The 26,427-nt window shown below is 45.2% G+C and overlaps 1 protein-coding gene and 1 long non-coding RNA gene across 5 annotated transcripts in view; one reads left to right on the forward strand and one right to left on the reverse strand.

Annotated features, from left to right (window-relative positions):
- Positions 1–2,402: 2,402 nt before the first annotated feature.
- The window catches only part of LOC132666262 (uncharacterized), a 35,378-nt gene continuing 11,353 nt past the window's right edge, over positions 2,403–26,427 (forward strand). Inside the window, exon 1 of one of the 2 annotated variants that reach the window (XR_009604586.3) lies at positions 2,403–2,519. This is a non-coding gene — a long non-coding RNA (uncharacterized LOC132666262). Of the gene's footprint in view, positions 2,520–2,815; positions 3,388–26,427 lie in introns of those variants that run through there. The other variant, XR_009604587.2, reaches the window with a different exon arrangement.
- The window catches only part of PGBD1 (piggyBac transposable element derived 1), a 30,575-nt gene continuing 12,595 nt past the window's right edge, over positions 8,448–26,427 (reverse strand). For 2 of the 3 annotated variants that reach the window (XM_060614137.3, XM_060614138.3), the window contains exons 4-5: positions 15,264–15,360; positions 9,990–11,809 (exon numbers count right to left, since the gene is read on the reverse strand). In XM_060614137.3, the coding sequence (XP_060470120.1) occupies positions 10,258–11,809; positions 15,264–15,360 (1,649 nt within the window). In that variant the 3' untranslated portion in view covers positions 9,990–10,257. Of the gene's footprint in view, positions 9,936–9,989; positions 11,810–15,263; positions 15,361–26,427 lie in introns of those variants that run through there. The other variant, XM_081795675.1, reaches the window with a different exon arrangement.

Below are 26,427 nucleotides of genomic sequence, written 5' to 3' on the forward strand. Positions count from 1 at the left end.
TGGCTCAGTTGGTTGAGCGTCCGACTTCAGCTCAGGTCATGATCTCACGGTTCATGAGTTTGAGACCCGCGTCGGGCTCTGTGCTAACAGCTCAGAGCCTGGAACCTGCTTCAGATTCTGTGTCTCCTTCTCTCTCTGCTCCTCCTCCATTTGCGCTCTGTCTCTCTCTCAAAAATAAACATAAAAAATTTTTTTAAAATATATCTGTGGAAAAAACATTTAAAGACCCAATTTCCAAATATCTCCCTTTTAAAACAAATCTAATCATAAGATAGCATTATATTTTATGGATCTATTAATTACTTATTTTCCATTTTCCAGTTAGAACATGGCCCGTTTTATCCAAAGATACCAAATGCTACGGCAACAAACAAACCAAGCGAAGCCCAGAGTGTCTCTATGAGTGTTGGTTCCTCCCGAAAGTTGAGGCTTTACTGACTGAACCAAATGGCTTCCTAGTTTCTGATCGCTTAGTCTTCCAGCCGGTTTTCTGTAATGCTGCGCACGAGACACTAATCCAGACATGTCGAAAAGAACTCCACTTGGGACATCTGAGACTCTGGTTTTCCTTACATTTTCCCGTTAGTAAGGACTTGCAGGTATAGGCTCATATGTATTGTCCGTATAGCCTGCCAGAGTTCCCTGGGGGTGGGAGGTGGTTTTCCAGGAGTTTTGGAACACAGTTCTCTGTTCCTTTTAGTTTTATTTTTTTATTTTATTAAAAATTTTTTTAACGTTTATTTTTGAGAGAGAGACAGAGTGCACGCGGAGGAGGAGCAGAGAGAGAGGGAGACACAGAATCGGAAGCAGGCTCCAGGCTCTGAGCTGTCAGCACAGAGCCCGAGGCGGGGCTCGAGCTCACGAACTGTGAGATCGTTACCTGAGCCGAAGTCTGACGCTCAACGCACTGAGCCACCCAGGTGCCCCTAATTTGTTTTATTCTTAGACTAAGGCTTGAATAAGATCTAAGGATATTAAACGTGGTAGATAGGGTGCTGCCTGTGAATGTCACTTCTAAACAGCCGTAATACGCTCTCATGTGTCTCAGTTTCTCCCAGCAAGGCCTAAGGCCGTCTAGGGGGCCCAGAGCACTGGACAATCAGTCCTTATGGATGCGTCCCCCGATAAACCAATCATGAATTACCTTACAAGACAGGAAATTCCTATGGGAGAGCTAAATCTCAAGGAATTCCTCACATACTCCCGCTAGGCTTTCAGTCACCTGAAAGCACCATTTGGCCAGAAGAAGCAATTGTCCCTTCATCTGAGCTGCGATTCAGTCTCTCACTTTTCTAACCAGAAAATTTTATTCGAGCCTTATATTAATAACATCAATTAGTATAATGCTAAATTAAGACAACCAACCCATAAACTTCCCCCTCTAGGTTATCCCCACTTAGAGAACATTACCTGTAACCTTTGACCGCTCAAATAACAAGCCCATCAACTCAAATTGACGAGGTCTGGAGAGCGGGAGAACACACCAGATACACCTTCGAGGGGCCGCGAGGTCAGGGGTATAAAGGGCCCGTGCTGGTGCCCGCTGTGCTTTCCCAAGCACCCCCGCGGTTTTCGGGTAAGTTGCTCTGAGCTCCTACCGGCTACACCAAGAAATGTTGGGCGCAGAATGAACAAACCTTTTAGAATTTCTTTACAAAAGGAAGAGTTTTTAATTGGAGCCCAAGTTAGGACAGCTGGCAGGGGTCCACAATCTTCAAAAAGGGCTCTGGTAAGGGAGTGTTTGGTGTTGCGGTGTATACGTTTTTACATAAAAAGTTGCAAGTCATCGCGGAGCTTATGGAACTGTTTTAGTATCTGCAGGGCAGCATGGCTTTAAACTTACTGCAACCAGGGATGGTGATTCCTTTTTCTTTTGTGTTCAGAATGCTTTCTGGTAACTTTAACCAGGCAGAGGTACAGTGTGTGTTCACAGCAGAAAGAACCCCTGCTTTGAGCTTTTGCCCAGTTGTTCTGATTGGCAAATGTTAAAGTATAGCTTCCCTGGGAGTCCAGGAGCAGGACCCACAAACATGAGCTGAAAATTTCCTTTATCATGGGAAGTGAGGGAGTCCCTCGGTGCAATCTGGGAAGAGGGTACGCCTACCAGCAAAGGGATGAGGTGGAGCAAAGGCCCTAGGGATGGAATGAAGATAGCTTTCCATTGGGTTTGTGTGATGATCCTTACCTTCCCGCAGGAGGGGCGGCCATGGGCATTCGCCACGGGCCTTTACAACTGCGTCAGCGGAGCCCCGCATCGGCTTCATGTTGTACTTGATTGAGGTTCATATTTGAGGCTGACTGACGCCCCCATCTAGTGTTTCCTATTAAGTGCCTGGAAACTTTGTGCACCTGGAAAGTCGCTTTTTCCTTCCTCGTCTAGAAGGAGCAGGTGGTGCCTCACGCACAGGTATCAGTGTAGTTGCTGGGAGACTCGCAGCGTCCGGAGCCCACGGCCTTCGCGCGCACGGGAGAACACGGCGCTGAGCGTGGGGACAGGTCCGACGGCCGGCGAGCGGCAGGTAGGGGACGGGGAGAAGATGGGTGGGGGCTGGGAGGGGACGGGCGGGGCAGGGGCGGGACTGGGGGGCGCTGGGGTCCGGCGGCAGGCGCAGAGAAGTACGCTAGTTTGTCAGCACAGCGCAGGTGCTCGTTACTCTGCGGCTGTGTGCCCGCGGACGAGCTCCTCACGTCTCTGTGCCGCTGTGGAAAGGCTGGGGGGGGGGAGGCGGGAGGGCGCATCTCAGGAGGCAAGGCGGCAGGTGAGAAGTGGGATGGGGCCGGGAACTGGAAGGCTAGGGCCAGCCTGGTTTCCTACGGGAGGTCCGCTTTGGGGGAGTGGGGAGCGGGGCACTTCTTACTCCCCCGCTGGCCGCCCGCGAGGAGGCCAAAGAGCGGACACAGCCTCCGAGCAGCCTAGAGAGGCAGCGGAAGTGGCCGGGCGTGCGCCGGAAGGGGGTCCGCGCGGCCTCGCCTGCCCGGCTCCGGAGCCTCGGTGGTAGCCCCGCCGCGGCCGGGTGAGCGCGGGCCTCGGCACGTGTGTCGTCTGTGATGGCACAGAGCGCTAGGGTGCGCGTCCGCGGGCCGCGTCGGCGTGACGCGGTGCCTCCCTGGGCTCCGAGCCGCGTCTGGGAGGAGCGCTAATCCCCTCAGGCGGCCGGGCCGGACTTTCGTCCCTACGGCCCTCCTAGAGCGGAGGGCGCGCGTTGCGGGCTGCTCCCCGTGGGCTGGCGTCGAGGTCGTGTCCCGTGGTCGCTGCTGGGGACGACATCGCCGGCCGGACTCGCGCATGACCGAGAGTGACGAGCGGCTCCCCGCGCACGTGCCGGCGCGCTTGCCGTTCGCGTCTGCCGCCTGAGGTTTTCCTCGAGGGTGTCCCGGCCCATGTCTGTGAGTGCTGCTACTTACATGTGGCGGCGTATGTTTACACGGTGTAATATTCTGTGTGTGTATGCTGTGTACCTACCAGACGTACATGTGTGTCGTCACTGCGCTCGGGCGTCCTCCCTGCTTTATAGAACACACCTCCTTTATCACGCACTTCGGTATGTGATCTCCTTCAATTAAACGATGATGGTAAAAGTGTACTTTATTATGCCTACGCACCCATGCTTCCCGCTTTGTGTTTTGGATACTGACCCTTTAGGGGATATGTCGTTTGTAAATCTCTTCCATTCATTGTTTCGTCTCTTAGATGGTTTCCTTTGCTGCACAGGAGCCTTTTATCTCCACGTGCTCCCAGTAGTTTATTTCTGCTTTAGTTTCCCTTGTCTCGGGAGACACATCGAGAAATATTTTGCTGCCACCAAGGTTGAGAAATTACTGCCTATGCTCTTAACCTAGGATTCTTATGGTTTCAGATCATATATTTACGTCCTTAATTTATCTTGGGGGCATATTTTCATCTGTGGTGAACAAAGGTCGTCTGGTTTTATTCTTTTGCATGGAGCTGTCCAGTCCCAACACCATTTGTGAGGACTTTTTTCCATTGTATATTTTTGCCTCCTTTGTCGAAGTTTAATTGACCATATAATCTTGGATTTTTTTTTGGATCTCTGTTCTGTTCCAGTGCTTCCTATATCTGTTTTTGTGCCGGCACCATACTGTTTCAATTAGTACAGTTAGGGAGAATAGCTTGAAATCTGGGATCGTGACACCTCCAGGTTTGTTTTTTCAACGTTTTGGCTATATGGGGTCTTCTGTGGTTCCTATACAAATTTTAGGATTATTTGTTCTGGTTCTGTGAAAAATGCTGTTGGTGTTTTCATAGTGGTTGCATTAAGTCGGTAAAGTGCACTGAGTAATATAGATCTTTTAAGAGTAATTGTTCTCTCGCTCCAGGAGCGTTCATGTTTTATTTATTTTTGAGAGAACACGTGTGTGCAAGCAGGGGAGGGGCAGAGAGGGAGGGAGACACAGGATCAGAAGCAGGATCCAGGATCCCAGCTGTCAGTCCAGTGCCAGATGTGGGGCTCCAACCCACAAACCATGAGATCATGACCTGAGGTGGTGCTTAACTGAGCTGCCCAGGCTTCTGGGGAGCATGGACTGACTGTGTCATTGCCAGTTTATTTCACCAGTGTTCTTACAGTTTTCAAAGTACAGCCCTTTTACCTCCTTGGTTAAGTTTGTTCCCAGGTATTTGATTGTTTTGGTATAATTGTAAATAGGGTTGTTTTAATTTCCTTCTGCTACTTCATTATAAGTGTATTGATTTTGTTTTCTGCAACCTTACTGAATTCATTTATCAGTTCTAGTTTTCTGGTGGTGTCTTTAGGATTTACTCCTTGTAGTGTCATGTCATCTGCAGATAGTGAAAGTTTTCCTTTTTCCTTACCAATTTGGATGCCTTTTATTTCTTTTTCTGGTCTGATTGCTGCCGCTAGGACTTTGAATGCTATGGTGAAAAAAGTGGTGAGAGTGGGCATCTTTGTCTTGTTTCTGATCTGAGGAGAAAAGCTTCCCCCCCCCCCCCCAACCGTTGAGTTTGATGTTAGCTGTGGCTTTTTCATATATAGCCTCTACTATGTTGAGGGATGTTCCCTCTAAACCTTCTTTGTGGAGGGTTTACACTATGGATGTCCTACTTTGCCAAATGCTTCTTCATCTATTGAAATGGGTCATATGGTTTTTACCCTTTGTCTTGTTGATGTGAGGTAGCATGTTGATTTGCAAATGTCAAACCACATTTGCATCTGAGGGATAAATCCCACTTCATTGTGATGCATACTTTCTAACATATATTCTTGGAATCAAATTTGCTAGTATTTTGAAGATTTTTGTGTCTGTGCTCATCTGAGATACTGGCCTGTAGTTTTTCTTTTTTGGTTAGTGGTGTCTTTGTCTGGTTTTGGTATCTGGGTAATGCTGGCCTCATAGAATGAATTTGACAGCTTTCCTTCCTTTTTTTTTTTTTTTTGCAATTGTTTGGAAGAGTAGATGTTAACGCTTCTTTAAATGTTTGGTAGAATTCACCTGTGAAACCATGAGGTCCTTGACTTTTTTTTCTTGGGAGCTGATTACCAGCAATGAAATTTGAGTCTGTAATCATTCTGTTCAAATTTTCTATTTCTTCTTGATACAGCTTTGGGATGTTACATGTTTTTAGGAGTTCATGCATTTCTTCTAGGTTGTCCAACTTGGCATGTAATTTTTCATCATATTCTCTCAATCCTTTGTATTACTGTGGTATTGGGTGTCAGCTATCTTTTTTCTGATTGTGTTTGAGTCATTTTAGGAGTCTGGTCTAAGGTTTATCGATTTTTATTGATCATTTCAAAGAAACCATCTCCTGGTTTCATTGATCTGTTTTGTTTTTTTTTTTTTTTTTTATAGTTTTAATTTTTTTTTATTAAGTAGTCTTCATGTTCAGTGCAGAGCCCAACACAGGGCCTGAACTCACAACCCTGCGATCAGTCCCTGAGCTGAGATCCAGTCGGATGCCTAGCCCACCGAGCCACCTAAGTGTCCCTGCTGTAATCTTTCTTACCTTTCTTCTACTGATGTTGGAATTGGCTTTTTTTTTTTTTTTTTCTTCTTCTGGCTCCCTTAGGTGTAAGGTTAAATGGTTTTTGAGATTTTACTTTTTGTTGTAGGCTTGTATTGCTATAAACAAACCGCTTGTGCATTTCAAAGATTTTTGTCCTAGGGGCGCCTGGGTGGCTCAGTCGGTTAGGTGGCCGACTTCCGCTCGGGTCATGATCTCGCGGTCCGTGAGTTCGAGCCCCGCGTCGGGCTCTGTGCTGACAGCTCAGAGCCTGGAGCCTGTTTCAGATTCTGTGTCTCTCTCTCTCTGACCCTCCCCCGTTCATGCTCTGTCTCTCTCTGTCTCAAAAATAAATAAACGTTAAAAAAAATAAAAAAAAAAAAAAGATTTTTGTCCTAAATGTTTTCATTTTCATTTGTTTCCATGCTTTTAAAAAAAATTTCCTCCATGATTGCTTGTGTGACCCATTCATTGTTTAGTAGCATGTTATTTAACCTTCTTTTATAGGTGTTCTTTCCAGATTTTTTTCATGGTTGATTTCTAGTTCCTCAGCATTGTGATGGGGGTGCAGGAAATGCATAGTATGACTTTGGTCTATTTGAATTTGTTGAAATTTGTGATCTATTTCGAATAGTGTTCTGTGTGCACTTGAGAATAAGTGCATTCTGCTGTTTTAGGATGGAATGTTGTAAATGTATTTGTTAGATCCATCTGATCCAATGTGTCGTTCAAAGCCACTTTTTCCTTGATGTTCTGTTTGGATGATCCATTCGTGTATAGGGAGTAATAAAGTCCCCTATTAGTATATTACTATGGCTACTTCCTTTATGTTTGTTACTAGCTTCTCTGTTTTGGTGATTATGATTATATAGTGTCCTTTCTTCTTGTAACAATCTGTATTTTAACACCTATCCCTTTGAGTTAGTGTTCTTGTATTTGGGGGTAAATACCCCATAGTGCAATCCTTGAATCATAGGGCAATTCTGTTTTTAATATTTTGAGGAACCACCGTGCTTGTTTTTCATAATGGCTGCACCAACTTGCATTCCCAGCAACAGCGCAAGAGGGTTCCTTTTTCTCCACTTCGGCAAGGATACTTATTTTTTGTGTTAATTTCTTGTTAATTTTAACCATTTTGAAAGGTGTTAGGTGATACCCCATTGTACTTTTGATTTGCATTTCCCTGATGGTGAGTGATGTTGAGCCTCTTTTCATGTAACTGTTGACCATCTCGATGTCTTTTTTGGAGAAATGCCTGTTCATGCCTTCGGTTTCTGTTTCTTGGTGTTTTTGGTCTTCTGCTTATTAGAGTATTTGTTTTGTTGGTCTTGAGTTGTAGAAGTTCTTTCTATATTTTGGATAGGTCATTTGCAAATATCTTCTCCAATTTAGTAGGTTGCCTTTAAGTTTTGTTTTCTTTGCTGTGCCGAAGCTCTTAATTTTGATGTAGTCCCAATAGTTTTTTGCTTTTATTTCCCTTGCTCTGGAGAACAATGCTGCTATGGTCAGTGTCCGAGAAATTACTGCCTGTGTGCTCCTTGAAGATTTTTAGGGTTTTAGGTCTCACGTTTAGGTCTTTAATCCATTTTTGAGTTTATTTTTGTGTATGGTCCTCCAGGGGCACCTGGCTGGCTCAGTTGGTAGAGTATATGGCTCTTGATTGTGAGTTTGAGCTCCACATTGGGTGTAGAGGTTACTTTAAAATAAAATCATGGGGCACCTGGGTGGCTCAGCTGGTTGAGTACCCTAATCTTTAAAAAATTTTTTTTTTATTTTATTTTTGAGAGGCAGAGACAGAGCACATGTGGGGGAGGGGAAGAGAGAGAGGGAGACACAGAATCCAAAGCAGGCTCCAGGCTCTGAGCTGTCAGCAGAGCCAGATGCGGGGCCTGAACTCACAAACCATGAGATCATGACCTGAGCCGAAGTCGGATGCTCAACTGACTGAGCCACCCAGGCACCCCAAGTACCCTACTCTTGATTTAGGCTCAGGTTAGGACTCCACGGTTGTGGGATCAAGCCCCACATTGGGTTCTGCACTAAGTGTGGAGCCTGCTTGAGATTCTCTCTCTCCCTCTGCCCTTCTTTCATGCACACTCTCACTCTAAAATAATAAAATGAAAAGAAAACCTTTAAAAATATTTTAAGTAACGTCTACACCCAACACGGGGCTTGAACTCACAACTCCAAGATCAAGAGCAATACGCTCTATCAACCTAAGCCAGCCAGGCATCCCCAAAATAAAATTTAATTTTTTTAATTTTTAAAAAATTTACATCCAACTTAGCATATATCACAACAGTGATTTCAGGAGTAGATTCCTTAGATTGCTTTAGCTATTTGAGGTCTTTTATTTAGAAAATCTTAGTTTTTTTTTTTTCTAGTTCTGGAAAATGCTATTCATATTTTGGTAAGGATTGCATGAAATCTATAGATTGCTTTGGATATTTATAGATGTTTTAACAGTATTTGTTCTTCCAACCCATGAGCATGGAATATCTTCCATTTGTGTAGTCTTCAATTTCTTTCATCAATGTTCTATAATTTGCAGAGTACAGGTCGTTCACTTCCTTGGTTAAATTTGTTACCTACGTATTATTTTTGGTGCAACTGTAAATAGGACTATTTCTTCTGCTAGCTCATTGTAAGTGTATAGAAATGCAGATTTCTGTGTATTGATTTTTGTATATTGCTTCCTTACACATTATCAGTTCTAGTAGGTTTTGGTGGAGTCTTTAGGGTTTTCCGTATATAGTGTCATGTCCTGTGCCAACAGTGAGTGTTTTACTAATTCCTTACCAATATGGATACCATGGATACCTCTTATTTATGTCATCTAGTTGTTCTGGCTAGGACTTCTCAGTGCTATTTTGAATAAAGGGGGTGATAGCAGACCTCCTTGTCTTGCTCCTGATCTGAGGAGAAAAGCTCTGTTTTTCATATTATGTTGGCTCTGGATTTTTCGTATAAGGCCTTAATTATGCTGAGATATATTCCCTCTAGACCTGCTTTGCAGAGGGTTATCATGAATCCGTGTACTTTGTCAAATGTTTTGTCTACATCTATTGAAACAGTCACCTTGTTTTTATCCTTTCTTTTATTAATGTGATGTATCACATTGTTTTGTGAATACTTAACCACACTTGCATCCTGGGAATTAATCCTGCTTGATAGTAGTGTATGATTTTTTAAAATCTGTTGGATTCAGTTTGCTAATATTTTCTTGAGGATTTTTGTGTCTGTGTTCATCAGATATTGGCCCTTAGGTTTTTTTTGTTGTTGTTTTTTGTTGGTGGTGTCTTTATCTGGTTTTGGCATCAGGGTAATGCTGGCCTCATAAAATTAATTTGGAAGTTTTCTTCCTATTCTATTTTTGGAATATTTTGGGAAGAGTGGGTATTAATTCTTCTTTAAATGTCTGGTAGAATTTTCCTGTGAAGAACTTTCCTGTGAAGCTGTGTGGCCCTGGACTTTTGTTTTCTGGGAGTTTTTTGATTACTTATTCAATTTCATTTCTGGTGAATGGTCTGTTCAAATTTTCTATTCTTTTGCTTTGGGAGGCTAGGTTTCTAGGAATTTGTCCATTTCTTCTAAGTTGTCCAGTTTATTGGCACATATGTTTTCCTCAACTGATTTTAACAGGGTCTTTATGTCAGCTTTACTCCTAACTTCTTTTCCTGATGGTGCTGTCGTTACCTGATTTGCTTCATATTTCATCATTTTTCTCAGTTTTCAAAGGCACTGCTTCACTTCGTTTTTCCTCTGTAGCACTCTTCTTCAGCATGCTTGCCTGGCCCTTCTCTCCTATGCACCATCTGATCCAGTTTTATAGTAAAGCTGAGGTCTTCAGCCTCTTATCACCTAAGGTTTTAAGATCATCTGTACATCATGAGCCCCGCCTTAATTTTTCAATTGTAGATTCAGCATCAGTCTTTGGTTATTATGGCATTGCCTGAATTAAAAAAAAAAAAACAAAAACAAAAACAAATAAAACCTCCACAAAGAATTAAAGAGACACAATTTCCTCCTTTCAATGCACAAATTAATCCAAGTTATTTCTCACATGTTTCACACCAAAATTAGTCATAGAAAAAGGTGTAGCACTCAGTCAATACAATTTTTTAAATTACTTCTTTGAAACTTTACATAGGTCATAGATATGACTTTTTAAAATGTTAATTTCATTACATCAGGTTTGCTTTGGAAGGGTACAATCTGATATATACCTGTGATTTTATCTTGTTAATACTAGCATTATGCTCATTTTATCTGCCTTAATCTGATAGATTAGCATTGTTCTCCAAGTAGAAATGTGCAACATATCTCCGAAAATCCAAGAGGTCTAGAGAGGTATCTGGGTTACAGGCTCTGTGTAGCTGCCATGCATTGTTCATGGCTACGTCAATTATGTAGCTCACTAAAATTGAGTACCATTTTTTGCTTCTTATTCTCACCCTGTATTTGGAAATGATTTCATCCATTTTAGCCACACCTTCCTTGCATTCATCATACAATTTCACTATAGACGGTTGAGCTATCTGATGGATCTCCTCATCATCGGCACAACTTAGCTCACTGGCCGGTTCTATGCCTACGGCATTGGAGCACAGACTGATGATGCCATCTCCATGCCAACGACACAAAATTATCTCCTCATTTTCTTCGACTTGGAAATCGAAATACCCCTTCTTCATTTTTTTCATATGTTCTACATTCATAAGGGGACATTTTTCAGTCCTGTTCTCACGAATTGTTCCTGTTGCCCTCACTCCTTTCTTCTTCAAGGCTGACACCAATTTGACACTTGTAAAGAAGCTATCAAAACACAGGTGATAGGGATATTGGCCTCTCTCTAAAAGGACATCAGCAAAATGCATCACTAGATTTCCACCTAAACCAAGGTTAAGATCCTTATCCACCATCACAGATGATTCTTCTTGATGGGGCTCAAACCAAACCAGATAACCCTGTGTGGTTGTGCCACACCAAATTTTATAGCCAATTCTAATAGGTTTCCCATTCAGGAATTGGTCACTATCAAAGCATTCACACATTGTCTTATCAAAATAATAGTGTTCTTCAAGGGGAGCATAGAGGAGGAAATTTCTATTCATTTGCTTTATGAGAGGCCTCAACTTTGTAAACTTATCTTTTTGATCTAGGTGGTTGTTATCTGCAAAATGTAGGTATGAGAAAATCAATTCAAATCTGTCCCTTCTAATTGCATCCTTGACTAGGTTCTGATCGGTATCAGAGATTTCCCAATACATTCCCCTTCTGGGACGCCTCACAAATCCACTCAAAAGCAAGATCCCAAACAGACACCTTATTTCCTGAACTGTGACTTCTAAGTTGACATTTTTCTGAGATGCATAATTATTGGTTTCATTGACAATCAAGCTGAATGTTTCGTCATCAAAAAATAATTCAAAGAGTTCTACTGGGTTCAACTTTTCACTTTTGAGATTCAAAAGTCCAGAATCCAGTGCTGACCAGCTTGGAAAGTTGGGTTTAAGGTCTCTTTTGGTCCAATTCTTCTCTGGGACGTTTGATATCTTTAGCCTTTTTGGAGCAGGGTGGGCCTCAGGCTTGTTCTCTTCTTCTACATCTGAGTCACCAGAAAATGCAAGGCCTTGGAGCAGTTCACTCACTCGAGCTTTGTCCTTTTTTCTCCCTTTTCGGGTAATGTCTCCTGCAGCATATTCCAAGGAGGAGATGTGCATTCGGGCCCACAAGTCACCTGGGTGACGGTCCTTCAGGGTGTTCATATGTACAACTGTCCTGTCAGTACAGACAGAGGTACCAGGTGGCTGGGGCACACAATCTCTGGAAATGAAAAAATTACCATATTACAAAAATCCTTAGTCTTCCTCACCATGACATCATGAATCTGGTGACACCTAAGTATTCTTCTGCAAAGACTACCCCCTTCTCACTCCTAGGACTTCGGCCAGACCTAACACTGGGGGCCTCCCTCCCAGTAGCTGTTGAGTCTGAAACAAGGAACTGGGCAGCTGAGGGCAGTGCCTCCCCCATCTTCAGGAGCGAGTGGCAAACATCCCATGTTCCTTTGGGCCCAAGTTGAATCACCCCAGCCTCTACCGGGGGAGATGGGCTGAGTCCTCTGCTTCAGGGCTTCCCTGTCCAGTTGAGCTTCCGTCAGTAACGAAGCTGAGGTTTTCCAGAATCCTTTTACTCCGGTAGCTCTATCAGTTGACTCTAAACCTGGACCAGGAAGGAGGTTATTTACTGGGCTTCTTCACACCTCTCAGGATTTCTGAACACGGAGGGATCTACATTCACCTGGTGGACACTCTACTCTGGGGAGAAACTCAAACTTCCTGTCTTTGAACTGATTTTTATAGGGTTACAAGGAAGCGAGCTAAAGTTACCAAGATGAAACCAACAGGACATTAAACAGTCTAGTTCTAAAAGACTGAAGGGCAAAAAGCAGTGAAGGGAATAGAATTCACACTACATGTATTGACTCATTTCCTTAAAGCCTTTATCATCCGAGGTGTCTCCAGTGTGCTTGTCTGGCCCATTCAACACACCACCCATCCTAGGGTTCCCAAATACTCTCAGCTGCAGGGACCCTCCTGGGCCCTGTTGTCATGCTCAATCGCTGCCCTCCCATCTCACCAACTCCTCCCTTCCCTCCCTACTTGTGGACCTCATGATCCATCACAGCAGCCCCTCTCAGGCCGGGATCATCAACCCCCTGCTGCGATGTCCCTCCTCTAGCCCCAGACCAGCAAAACTTCACCCAGTGGAGACCCTGGCTGGTTCTTCTCAATCCACACCCCAGAGCGAGCAGGGCCGCAGATACCCCACGAGGGACACTGACGCTCCTTCCCTCTTGCCCCTTTATCCCCTTTCCCCACACTCCACATCTTGGTATCCGCAAACAGAGCCTTGTTTCCTACTCCAAAGAGGACCATTTCTCAGGCAGAAACCTGCTCATTGAGACGGTCTGCCTTCCATGGCTCCTGTAACTCCTCCCAGTCTTCTCCAACCCTGTCTGGGCACAGGCACATTCACTTCTCTGTCTGCTTCCTCTCCATCTCCTCTGCATCTAGCAAATTCCTGCCTGGTGCCCGAGTCTTGTTTCAGAGGTCAGTGCTCTGGGACGCCTCCTCCAGCATCCCAGGTCTCGGCCGGGTGCCTCTCCATACCCACAGCACAGGCACATGTCCCGCTGCACTGTGGTTCTGTCTGCTCCGCTGTGCCCTCACATGATCCACTGCAGGTGGGGGTCTCTGTCACACAGGCCTCTGAATACAAGTGATAAAATGCTTCCTGAATGAGTGGAAGAAAAAAATATCTAAGTTGGAAACTTCTAAAGATGTGCCTGGAAAATGGTCTTGTCAACCAAACTCTCTTGACCTCTCCTATCAGTTCATCCTGGATTCTCCAAACCAAGTTCTTGATGCATACCTCTGTCTAGTTCACCTTGACCTGTGACACCCAGAGAAAGCTTCCCTAATTATCTGCTTCATGACGGTGGCAGAGTCGGGGACTTTCCTGCCAATGCCCCTTGCCCTCTTCCCTTTAGCCAGTCAGAGACCCCGTTCTGGGGGCAGCAGTGCGTCCAGGTAAAGGCATGAATTGGTCTCAGCCAGGCATAGTAATCCCATTCCCCTTTCCTTGGTACCCCCCGTCCCCAGCCTCTCTTATAGCCAGAGGTGGTCACAGAAGTCCGTTTCTGCCCGTGAGGAACGGGGGAGGGCGGGGGGGGGGGGAGACCTCTCCTTTCGTGGTGCCAGGAACAAACAAGGGTAAAGATGCCCTCCTACCTCCTTTCTGTGCTCGAGTTGCAGGGACCATCATGGTCCTCGGTCAGAAACCAGCACACTAAGGAAGGTAGAACAAGAGACCAAGAGCCTGGATCCTTCAGTGTGAGAACTGAGTAATGACAAATGCTGGAAGGGTGTGAACCCTCTACTGAGCTGAGTACAGGTGGGGTGTTCTTCCCAAAAGTCAAGTCAGCAATACTGAGCTAACTTTAGTAAAACACACGCTACGACTCGGAATTCTGTTCCTAGGTGTTTGTCCCAAAGAAGTTCTCGCACAGGGGGCACGTTAGAGGCTGTTCCGTGCAGCAGTGTCCTGCTGATGGGGACCTGGAAGCAGCTGGGTGACCATCTCTGGGGAAGCTGACAGGCCATAGATGTACGTTACAGATAGTATGTGGCAGCTGTAGGTAAAGGAGTAGATGTGTGCAGATAACTCCTAAAACGTTATGCTGAGTGACAGAATATTCACAATACTATTTAAGTAGTTTAAAACACTCACATCAAAGTGCATATTTTTTACAAACAAATACGATAATGGGTACACATTATGGCCCTAAATGGTAGGAGGAGGAAAGGAGAGTTAGTAGTGGGAGAAAAAGTGGGAAAGAAAGTGTGTAAGTGTGGCTGGGCAGAGGTAGTGGTGGGGAGATGCTGAGTCAGTTTCTGTTCACTGAAGTTAAATGTCTGACAGGCACAATATATTCCTATTTTGCAGTTAGAATGGTCACAAAACGTTTCTGGTAGAGCTTGGTTCGGACCTCAAAAGCTTTATGAAAAATTTCACTTCTCTTAAGCTTTAAGACATTTCCATTTTCACTAAGATTTAGCCCCATTTCCCTGAGATAAGCAAGTGTCCCCCCCACCCCAGGCTTCAAGCTAATTGTCCCATGATGCTTTCTTCCTCCTCTGTGCTCATCTCGGAGGAGCCAATGGCCTCACCCAAATCCAACCCCCTGCCTTTGATCAGGTCCTTCCCTGTCTGCTTTAGGAGTATCTGTGCTACATCTCCCTCCCTTCCCTTAACCCTTTCCTCCACAACCAAGGCTTATTAAGTACCTACTACTATCTTTAATTTCAGCTTCATCAGCTACTTTCCTGGTAGTTCTTGTTCAGGACTCTCCCAGTGCTCTTCGTTTCTTCACTGCCATGATAGCCCTCACTCTTGTCTGAATTCTCTTCCTTTTCTGGCTTTTCTTCTCTGTAGCTCCACCAAGACAGAAGGGAACCCAGGGAAAGGTGGCCAGGCAGGGTAAACAGAGTCAGGATAGGATTCCTGGGGGCAACTGTGTACCCACCAGAGGTTTTGTATAATGAGGATACTGACCGGTCCCCTTCCTGGCCCGGGGCCTCCTACCATTCCTGAAGTGAGAGTAGTTCTCTTCCTGTATTCTTCCAGGGAAGCAGCTTTGACCAACTAGGTTCTCTAGTCATTCCAATTTGTTCTTACAGCTGCAGGATCAGTTCCACTTAACATGGACACTCACCTGTTGGGTGCTCCTGAGGCCTCAGCACCTTGCTGTATTTCTTCAAAAGTTTCTTGCTTTGCATTAAACAATCCATCTTTACTTACAGCTTCTTCAGCTAAAATAAGAATATAAATGTCATCATCTGCATTTTCCCCCCTCAATTCAATATCCAGAGGGAATAGGATTTTCAAATTAAAATAATCATCAGGTGCCCCAGAAGTGCCATCACAGCCAGTCCTACGAAGTGTGGCACAGCATGGGAAGATAATAAGAAACGTCAGTTAGCTGGAGAGAATGTCTAACAAGGCAAAGCAAATTTAGAGAAAATTCTACATGGACAATAGTATTCTCAGAGAGTGAAGAGAACTTCCTCCAATATGAAGAAGGGATCAGGCAGAGGAGTTTGTGAGACTTCCAGACATGAAGAGCTGTCTGAAGATGACAATTACATGGAACCCTTTATAGGGAAGAAAATGGGAAGCAAAGCAGGACTCGTGAGAAATGATCAGAGAAGATAACAAGAATCGTTAAGCTGACTGATGGGGAGGGATGCAAAATGGTAAAGACAGAGAAGTGTGCGGGCAGAAGCGGAAGGGAAAGCAAGGGTCTGGAGGGAATGTGGGCTCCCCAGGGCCAGGTCAGAGTCAATGATGGGACAGGGGAGCAGCCCGAGGCTGTCACTACTTATCAGATGGAAGTCTGTAACCTTCTGAGCTGAGTTCCCATAGAGGAGCTCGCTCTCCTCTGAGCCAGACTCAGAAGTGGCCATTCTGGGAAATCGGCAAAGGACAGCCTCTTGGGGTCTTCAGTGGGGTAAGGACTGGGGTCCAGTTGTGAAGGGTGGTGGCTTCCACACTCTAGACCAGTGGTGCCAAGACAAGGACCATCCTTGCCTCTCTCCTGGGCTGTGGGGGTCGGCAGCAGTCCAGAGGGTTCTCTGGCTGGGAGGTCCCTTGTTCTGATCTCTGCCTTCACATTATAAGGACACCAGTCACCAGCCCTGGGGCCCTCCCAGATCCTGTACAACCTCATCTTCGCTTGCTTATACCCACAGAGTGTCTTTCAAAATCAGACCACACTGATAGGTACCTACAGTTAGGGACGCAGATCTTTCAGGGGGCACAGTTCAACCCACACCATCAGTTACATTGAAAATCCTGTAAGTTTTACTTCCTATACAATTCTTTTCATAAGAGTAAATTAAGAACAGAAGACTCTGGCTTCAACAGGATCAGGAACCAATTAGAATCCGCAGTAAGGGACCAAGTGAGGAGAGGACTCCACAGGCACATGTTTTGAGAAAACTGAGGTAGCAACAAGGACTTAAATTTTAACTAAATGACTAGGAAAATGATTAAACCACCGTGAGATCAAGGAAAAAAAAGGGTCATCTGTGGTAATGTGAAGTTTTGCTAAGGACAGAATTCCCTTTACCATCGTAACCGTGAGGTCTGTGCAGGAACACCAAGAATATAAAGGAGTGTGAGGAGGAACCTCCCAAGATACAGCATCAGGCCCTGAGCCTCAAAGGAGTGGAGGCACCGTCTGCGACCAAGCATCTCCCTGCCCTCCCTCCCTCCAGACGTGGACGTGCCTCCTCCACGCGGTACGGAATGAGGCAACAGCCGGTCACTGAGACGAGCCCCTGCGCGAGGCACGCGTGGTCTGCTCTCGTCACAAGGGGAACGCAGGGGGCTGGTGCCGCCCCAGAAGCTCCCACAGGTGAGGACTGCTACCCACGCGCCCGTGAGCTGGGAGGAGACAGGAGTCCCGCGTGAGACCTGACAGCCTTGACGAGCGCCTTTTGTGGGGGGCCCGGCCTGCACACCTTCTGCTGTACATTGAACATCCCCCATCGCTGTGTCCACTTTGCCAGGGAGCCTACCATTCTAAGACTTCAGGGTCTGCCGTCCACACAACTGAGTGCTCATGAGCTGGTCGAGTGCTTTACGGTGATGCACTTGTACATAGCAGAGGAGGGAGAAGCTAGTGCTAAAGGAGAAATTAAGCTGAGAACAGATACAAGGCCAGGGGGAAACGGGAAAGTAGAAAAGAGGAAGAGTTGTGGTGACAGGGAAATAACGACCCCCCCCCCCCCCCCCCCCCCCCCCCCCCGCCACAAATACAAGTGACATTAGACGTGAGGTAAAAATGTTGGGAATGTGCCACATAGGAGCTGATTCCAGAACAACCGACAATAAGTGGGGCACCTGGGGGGGGGGCGCTCAGCCAGTTAAGCGTCTAACTCTTGATCTTGGTGCGGGTCATAGGATCCAGCCCCAGGTCGGGCTCTGTGCTGGGCCTGGAGCCTGCTTGAAATCGTCCCTCTCCCCGACTCTTACATGCTCTCTCACATAAAAGTGAGCTACACTACCCATGAAACTAATGTAACATTGCATGTTAACTGCGCTGGAGGTAAAATTAAAATAAATAAAAAATTTCAAAGGCATGTAAAGTCAGGGGCACCTGGCTGGCTCAGTTGATAGAGTATGTGACTCTTAATCTCAAGGTCATGAGTTCAGAGCCTACTTAAAATAAAAATTCTAAAATAAAGGCACATAAAGCCAAACAGACCTTTGTTGATTGCTTAATCAATGACCCATTAATTAACTTGCCCAGGTCACACCATTGGCAGACAGCAGAGCTGGAATTCAGACCTCCACATATCCTTCTTCTTGTCTTTCTGGAACGTTTTCCTCCTGTCCTGGAGCCTGGGGACAGAATGCTTCTCTCATCTGAAGGATGCCAGGAATGAAAGTAGGTTGTGGGCTGCACGTGGCTCTCCCAGACCCTCAGTTCACATCACCTTTAGGCCATCGTGCTGTCTGGTCTTGACCCTGATGGACAATCCTAAGGCCTTGGCTGCTGGGGCAACCACACCACTGAGGCAGGCACAACTCCAGCCTGCTCAGTTGAGAGAGAGAAGGATTCCAGTTTGGAGGCTAAGGCCTAAACCACTGCCCTTTAATGAAGGCAGGGATCACACCATTCAAATGCCGATATATTGTACCACAATGTGAAACCCTTGACCACTATCTCCTCCTAACTGCTCTGCTGCCTCAGCATCTAAGTTCAAGATAACAGAAAATTGGATTCCTTGGATAATGCAAGAGGCGATTTTGCAGATCACCCTGAGCTAAGAAGAGGCACCAGAATACTACAAAATCAGTTACTGCCTAATGAGATTCTGTGGTCAAGTTCTGTATTTAAGGTTCACACCTGAATACTGACAGTAAGAAGAGGTGTGTCTAAAAATTCTCAGAGGAGGCACAGTTCCCTCTTTCAACCATCTGACCATTGTTTGGGTGCACGGGAGGGAAGGAAGGGTGGAATTTTCTGGTAAAGACAGCTAAGAACTATGTGAGTATGGGGGCTATGTCATCTGATAATGAGGCCATAGAATTGGCAGGCAGAGAACAGGACACAGGCAAAGAACTGAAGGCCACGAACCAGTCCTATGTGGCCCCCAAAGGAATGAAGAGACAAACTCAGCAGGAGCCAGAACACTCATCAGCATCAGCTATTAACTGAGCTTCGACTATACGCACAGCAGTGGGCCTGGAGCAAAGGAGGTACAAGCTAAGGAGTTTGCTCTCGGCGGGTTGGCTTTACAGACTGACCAGAGAAAGAGAATGCAGACAAACTGGGTTTGCTGGCAAAAGAACGGGGTTAGACTGCTGGGAAGATGGCACTCACCTCGTTTCTTGGACACAACTACCTAACACTCACCATGGTGTAAATGCCCCAGAAAGCAACCCGAAGGCTGGCAGAACAGAGCCACAACTCAATGTAAAGAAGAGGACACATCAAAGAAGGTAGAAAGGGCGAAGATACAGTGAGGAGCTAATACCCACAGGACTCTCCCCGGGGTGGGGGCATCTGCAGGCACAGGGAGGGTAGACAGACAATCACAGCGTTGCCCATGTGGGAAGATGAAGCCTCATAACATTTGGCTTTGAAAACCAGAGGGGCAGAATTTCAAGATTCTTACAACCAGCAGAACTTAAAATCTGGAATTTTAAAAATCACCGGGCTTGGGGCACTTAAGTGCCTCAATCGGTTGGTTCATCATCCAACTTCAGCTTGGGTCATGATCTCATGGTTTGTGGGTTCAAGTCCTGCGTCAAGCTCTCTGCTGTCAGTGCTGAGCCGGTTTCTGATCCTCTGTCTCCATCTCTCTCTCTCTCTGCCCCTGCCCCACTCGCATCCCTGCCTTCTCTCTTTCAGAAATAAACATTTAAGAAAAAAATCACCGGACTCCGCTCTGGGAAAGAATGGAGGCCAAGAGAAAACTAAGTCCCTGCCCTTAAAGAGACGACACAACAGCCCGTGGAGATTCAGCATAGAAGCGGGAGTTGGAAAAACACCTGGGGCCTATGGGAGGCAGAGTTCTTTGCTAAGCTCGGAGCATGTCTGCAGGGACAGAACCCTGGAAGACCACCCCCCAGGGACAAAGGAGCCAGCAGGTGCCATTTCTCTCCCCCAGCCCCCAGGATAGACACATGGAGACCTGCGGGAGCTAGTGCAGCAGTAACAGTCACTACCTAACTTACTTACACCTCACCCTGCACTTTGGGGGATCCGACCCCTCCAACCAGGCCTGCCCCAGCACTGTGGGTACCCTCCCCAGAGGACCGTCAAAAACCTTGCTAACACCACCTCTCCCCAACTCGCGAATGTGATGGATCTGCCTCTTCCAACCCAGCTGGCCTCAGTCCCCATTCACAGAGGGCTGTGCAGAAAACCTTAGTAAAGCTGCACCTTGGGGATCCACCCCTCCACTACACTTGTGGCCAGAGCCCATCCAAACCGGGGCCACAGGCATGGCAGCATGCAAGCAGCCCAAATGAGCCACCGCCACTCCAGAGTGACTCCTGCTCCAGGGAGAGGAGAAGAGAGTCCTACGTACCACTCCAGGTATAGCCCCAGCAGTGGGCCGGGGGCAGAGAGCTGGTCTGGTCTGATTGCAGGTCCCACCACCAACGAAAAGCTTCTCAGGCGACAACACAGGGAAAGTGCCCAACAGTTGCCTGCTACTGCATCTCTGGCAAACACCTGGTCTGACTCCATTCGTGCTCGATGCAGTCGCAAGCTGCTTCACTAACACCACAGGGATCCCAGAAGGAGTAGGGAGAGAAAAGAGGGAAGAAAATTTATTTGAAGAAATAATAGCTGCAGACTTCTAAATGCAGGGAAGGAAAAAGAAATCCAGATCCAGGAGGCAAGAGATCCGCCCCAAAAACTCAACCAAGGAGGTCCACATCAAGACACATGATAAATAAAACGGCAAAAGGTCACGATAAGGAGAGTTTTAAAAGCAAGAGAGTCAGCTGGGAAGATGGCACAGGAGACGGACCTTACACTCGCCACGCCCCACATGAACAACTAGAGAATATCCACATCAGTGTATATGACCTGGAAGTTACCTGAAGACTGACAGAACAAACTCACAACTAAAGACCAAGAAGAGAGCACGCTGAAGAAGGCAGGAAGGGCAAGGATGCGGTCTGAGAGAGAAACAGACCAGACCATGGCCGTCCGTGGTGGGGAGGGAGCTGGTGGCAAGATGACGGGCAAAAACAGGCCTTCACACAGGGAGTCCACAAAAGAGAGGGCAAATTCCCAAAACATCTGCCTCTGAAAGTGAGAGGGGCCAAATTTCTTGAGTTCTTATAACCAGTGGGACTCACATCCTGGAATTTTAAAAATTGGAGGGCTCAGTTCTGGGAGAGCCCGAAGGTATTAAGACGAGTCCCCACCCTTAGCGTGACAAACAGCCCGTGCAGGTACAGCGTGGAACGAACAGTCTGAAAAATGGCAGGGGCAGACAGGAGAGTGGTTTGCTCAACTCGGAACATGGCATGGAGAGACAGGGGTCGTAGGGAGACCCCTCCAGGAACAAAGGAGCTGGCAGGTGTCACTTATCTCCCTCACCCCCAGCATAAAAAGCAGCCACCTGAGGAACCAGCTCAGCTCCAACACTCTAAACATGACTTCCTTCCACCAAGCCCCCACCCCTGCATGTGGTCAGAGCTGCCCTTTCTAGTCCTCCTCAGATTAGTCTCTGCACCCAGGGCCTCGGCCCGCAGAAGAGCTGCACAAACCCTGCCAACACATCTCCTGACAGTGCACTTTGTAGGACCTCAGTTCCGGCAGCGACCAGGGCAGGTCACCTTTCACAAGTGACCTTTCACACCCCTTATTAAAACACACCCCCACTCCCACTAGGGACTAAACACTGCACAGAAGAGGCAAAGAGAAGCTCTGCAGACAACTGGCTCACGGAAAAACAGGCCAAGATTCAAAAGCAGAACACACACAAGAGACATAAAAAACACTCCCTGGAGCACCAGGCCTAGGAACAGGGGACACTGCAGGGCAGGGCACTACAGGACCTCTTCTTCATAAGGCTCTTATCCTTAGGAGCAAGAGAAGTAGCTAACTTTCCTATCACACAGAAACACAGAGAACTGGAAAAAATGAGGAGAGCGAGAAATAGGTCCCAGAACAAGACCAATCCACAGCAAGAGACCTCAGTGAAATGGATAGAAGTAATATGCCTGACAGAGATTTTAATAATCCTAAAGATACTCACTGAACTTGAAAAAAAAAGTGGAGGACATCAGTGAGACCCTTAACAGAATGGCAAAAAGAACCAATCAGAGATCAAGAACACAATTCATGAAATTAAAAATACACTTGAAGGACAAATAATCCAGTGAAGAAATGGGCAAAAGACACGAATCGACACTTCTCCAAAGAAGATATCCAGATAGCTAATAGACACATGGAAAAAATGCCCAACGTCACTCGTCATCAGGGAAATACAAATCAAAACCACAATGAGATACCACCTCACACCTATCGGAATGGCTAACATTAACAACTCAGGCAACAACAGATGTTGGCGAGGATGCGGAGAAAGAGGAACCCTTTTGCACTGCTGGTGGGAATGCAAGCTGGTGCAGCCACTCTGGAAAACAGTATGGAGGTTCCTCAAAAAATTAAAAATAGAACTACCCTACAACTCCGCAATTGCACTACTAGGTATTTATACAAGGGATACAAGTGTGCTGTTTCGAAGGGACACAGGCACCCCAATGTTTATAGCAGCGATGTCGACAACAGCCAAAGTATGGAAAGAGCCCAAATGTTCGACAGATGAACAGATAAAGATGATGTGGTATATATATAATGCAGTATTACCCAGCAATCAAAAAGAATGAATCTTGCCATTTGCAATAACATGGATAGAACTAGAGGGTGTTATGCTAAGCGAAATTAGAGAAAGACAAATACCATATGACTTCACTCATGTGGAATTTAAGATACAAACAGATGAACATAAGGGAAGGGAAGCAACGTAATATAAAAACAGGGAGGGGGACAAAACATAAGAGACTCTTAAATACAGAGAACAAACAGGGTTGTTGGAGGGGTTGTGGGAGGGGAGATGGGCTAAATGGGTAAGGGGCACTAAGGAATCTACTCCTGAAATCATTGTTGCACTTTAAGCTAAGTTGGATGTAAATTTAAAATTAATTAATTTTTAAAAAATAGCACATTGTGAGGAAAAAAATACACTTGAAGGAATAAATAGCAGGCTAGTCGAAAAAGAGGAATGAATTAACAAACCGTAAGACAGAATAATGGAAAGTAACCAAACTGAGAAATGGAGAAGCAAATTATGCAAATTAAGAATCCTTAAGGAATTCAGTGGTTCTACCAAGCCTAACATTCATATTATAGGGATCTCAGAAGAAGAGATAGAAAGGAGGGAGGGCTGCCTGGGTGGTTCAGTCAGTTGAGAATCCAACTCTTGATTGCAGCTCAGGTCATGATCTCATGGTATGCAGGCCTGAGCCCCTTGTGGGGCTCCGTGCTGACAGTGGGGAACCTGCTTGGGATTCTCTGTCTCTGCCCCTCCCTCTCCCCTGCTCATGCTCTCTTAAATAAGTAAACGTTTAAAAAAAGGAGGGGGGGAGAAAATTGACTTGAAAAATAACTGAGGGGTGTCTCAGTGTCTCAGTCAGCTAACCACCCAACTCTTGATTTCGGCTTGGATCATGATCTCATGGTCGTGGGATCAAGCCCTGCATTGGGCTCCATGCTGGGCATGGAGCCTGCTTGGGATTCTTTCTCTCCCTATCCCTCTGCCCCTCCCCAACTCGTTCTCTCTCTCAAATAAAAAAAAAAAAAAAAAAAAAAAAAACCTGAAAACATCTCTAATTTGGAGAAGGAAACATATCCAGATAGATTCAGGAGGCACAGAGATCCTCCCAAGAATTTAACTCAAGGAGGTCGACACCAAGACACATAGTAATTAAAACGGCAAAAAGTAAAAAAAATAAAAAAGGCAAAAAGTAGTGACAAAGAAAAAAATCTTAAAAGCATCAAGAGAAGAGAGTTGCATACAGGGGAAACCTGATAAGGCTATCAGATTTTTCAGCAGAAATTAGCAGGCCAGAAGGGAGTGGCCTGATATTCAAAGTGCTGAACGGGAAAAATCTGCAGCCAAGAAAACTCTATCCAGTGAGGCTATCATTCAGAATAGAAGGATAGATATAGAGTTTCTCACAAACAAAAACTAAAGGAGTCCATGACCACTAAAAAAGTCCTGTAAGAAGTATTAAAAGGGATTCTTTGAGTGGAAAGGAAAGACCATAAGAGTATGAAAAGTAAAAAAAAAAAAAGAAAATAAGTAAAAACGAGTATATCTGTAAAAATCAGTCAAGAAAGAGATTAGTAAAATATGACACCATATACCTAAAACTTGAATGGTGGGAGGGGGAGAGGAATAAAGAATGAGTTCAAAACTAAGTGACCATCCTCTTTAAATGCAGACTGCTATATGCAGAAGAGGTTATACACAAACCTAATGGTAACCACAAATCAAAAGCCAGTCACAGATATGCGAAGAATAAAAGAAAGAAATCCAAATATACAAGAAAGAAAGCCAACAAGCCATGAAAGAGGGCAAGAGGAGAAAGGACGAAGAAAATCTATAGAAACAATCACAAAAAAGTAAAAAATGGCACTAAATACTTGTCTATCAATAATTATGTTGAATGTAAATGGACTAAACAAATCCAATCAAAAGACATAAGGTGACATAGTAGATAAAAAAACAAGACCCATCTGTATGCTGCCTATAAGCGCCTACTAAAGGCGGCTGCAGATTGAAATTGAGGGGATGGAGGAACACTTATGAATAAAGCCAGAGTAGCAATACTTATATTGGACAAGCTAGACTTTAAAACAAAGACTGTAAAAAGAGACAAAGAAGAGCACTATATAGTCAGAAAGGGCAAAATCCAACAAGAAGATATAACAATTGTAAGTATTTATGCACGCAACATGGCAGCATCCAAACACATAAAACAGTTAATAACAAACATAAAGGAAATAAATGACAGTAATAATAGTGGGAGGGGGTTAACACCCTTTGTGCATTAATGCACTGATCATCCAAACACAAAATCATCAAGGAAAAACTGGCTTTGATCGACCAGATGGATTTAACAGATATATTCAGAACATTCCATCCTAAAACGCCAGAATACACATTCTCTTCTTTTTCTTTTTTTTAATGTTTATTTATTTATTTTTGAGAGAGAGAGAGAGAGAGAGAGACAGTTAGAGAGCAAGCAGGGGAGGGGCAGGGAGAGAGGGAGATAGAATCCCAAGCAGGCTTCAGGCTGCCAGCACAGAACCCGATGCAGGGCTTGAACTCACAAACCGTGAGATCACGACCTGAGCCGAAACCAAGAGTTGAATGCTTAACCGACTGAGCCACCCAGGTGCAACACACATTCTTTTCAATTACACACAGAACATTATTCCAGAATAGATCACATATTAGGCCACAAAACAAATCTCAAAAGATTCAAAAAGATCAAAGTCATACCATGCATCTTTTCTAACAACAATACTATATTACTAGAAATCAGGGCACCTGGGTGGCTCAGTTGGCTAAGCACCTGATTCTTGATCTCAGTTCAGGTCTTAATCTGAGGGTTGTGAGTTTGAGCCCTGCACTGGGCTCCATGCTGGAAGTGAAGCCTAAAGAAAGAAAATAAAAGGGGCGCCTGGGTGGCTCAGTCGGTTGAGCATCCGACTCTGGCTCAGGTCATGATCTCGCAGTCTGTGAGTTCAAGCCCCGCGTTGGGCTCTGTGCTGACAGCTCAGAGCCTGGAGTCTGCTTCAGATTCTGTGCCTCCCTCTCTCTCTGCCCCTCCCCCGCTCACGCTCGCTCGCTCTCTCTCTCTCTCTCTCTCTCTCTGTCAAAAATAAATATTAAAAAAAAATTTTTTTTAAAAAAGAAAGAAAATAAAATTAAATGAAGGAAGGAAGGAAAACAAGAAATCAACCACAAGAAAGAATCTGGAAAGACCACAAATAACATGGAGGTTAAATAACATGCTACTAAACAATGAATGGGTCAACCAGGAAACAAAAGAAATCAACAAGTACATGGAAACAAACGAAAATGACAATACAACAGTCCAAAACCTTGGGGATGCAATAAAAGTGATTCTAAGGGGAAGTTTATAGCAATACAGGTCTACCTCAAGAAGTGAGAAAAATCTCAAACTACCTAACCTTACACCTGAATGAGTTAGAAAAAGAACAAACAAAACCCAAAACCACCAGAAGAAAGTAAATAATAAAGATTAGAGCAGAAATAAATGATATACAAACTAAAAACACAATAGAACAGATCTGAGGGGCACCTGGGTGGCTCAGTTAAGCATCTGACTTCAGCTCAGGTCATGATCTCACAGTTCATGGGTTTGAGCCTTGTGTCAGGCAGGCTCTGTGCTGACAGCTCAGAGCCTGGAGCCGGCTTCAGATTCTGTGTCTCCCTCTCTCTCTCTGCCTCCCCCATCCATACTCTGGCTCTCACTCTCAAAGATAAACATTAAAAAACAAAACAAAAACAGATCAATGAAACCAGGAGCTGGTTCTTTGAAAAGATCAACCAGATTCATAAACCTCTAGTCAGATTCATTAAAAACAAAACAGACTCAAAATCACAAATGAAAGAGTATAAATAACAATCAACACCACTGAAACACAAACCTAATAGAATATTATGAAAAACTGTATGCCAACAAATTAGACAACCTAGAAGAAATGGATAAATTCATAGAAACAAAGAAACTACCAAAGAATCAGGAAG

Source organism: Panthera onca, chromosome B2, assembly GCF_046562875.1.
Source record: "Panthera onca isolate mPanOnc1 chromosome B2, mPanOnc1 haplotype 2, whole genome shotgun sequence".
Taxonomy (NCBI): domain Eukaryota; kingdom Metazoa; phylum Chordata; class Mammalia; order Carnivora; family Felidae; genus Panthera; species Panthera onca.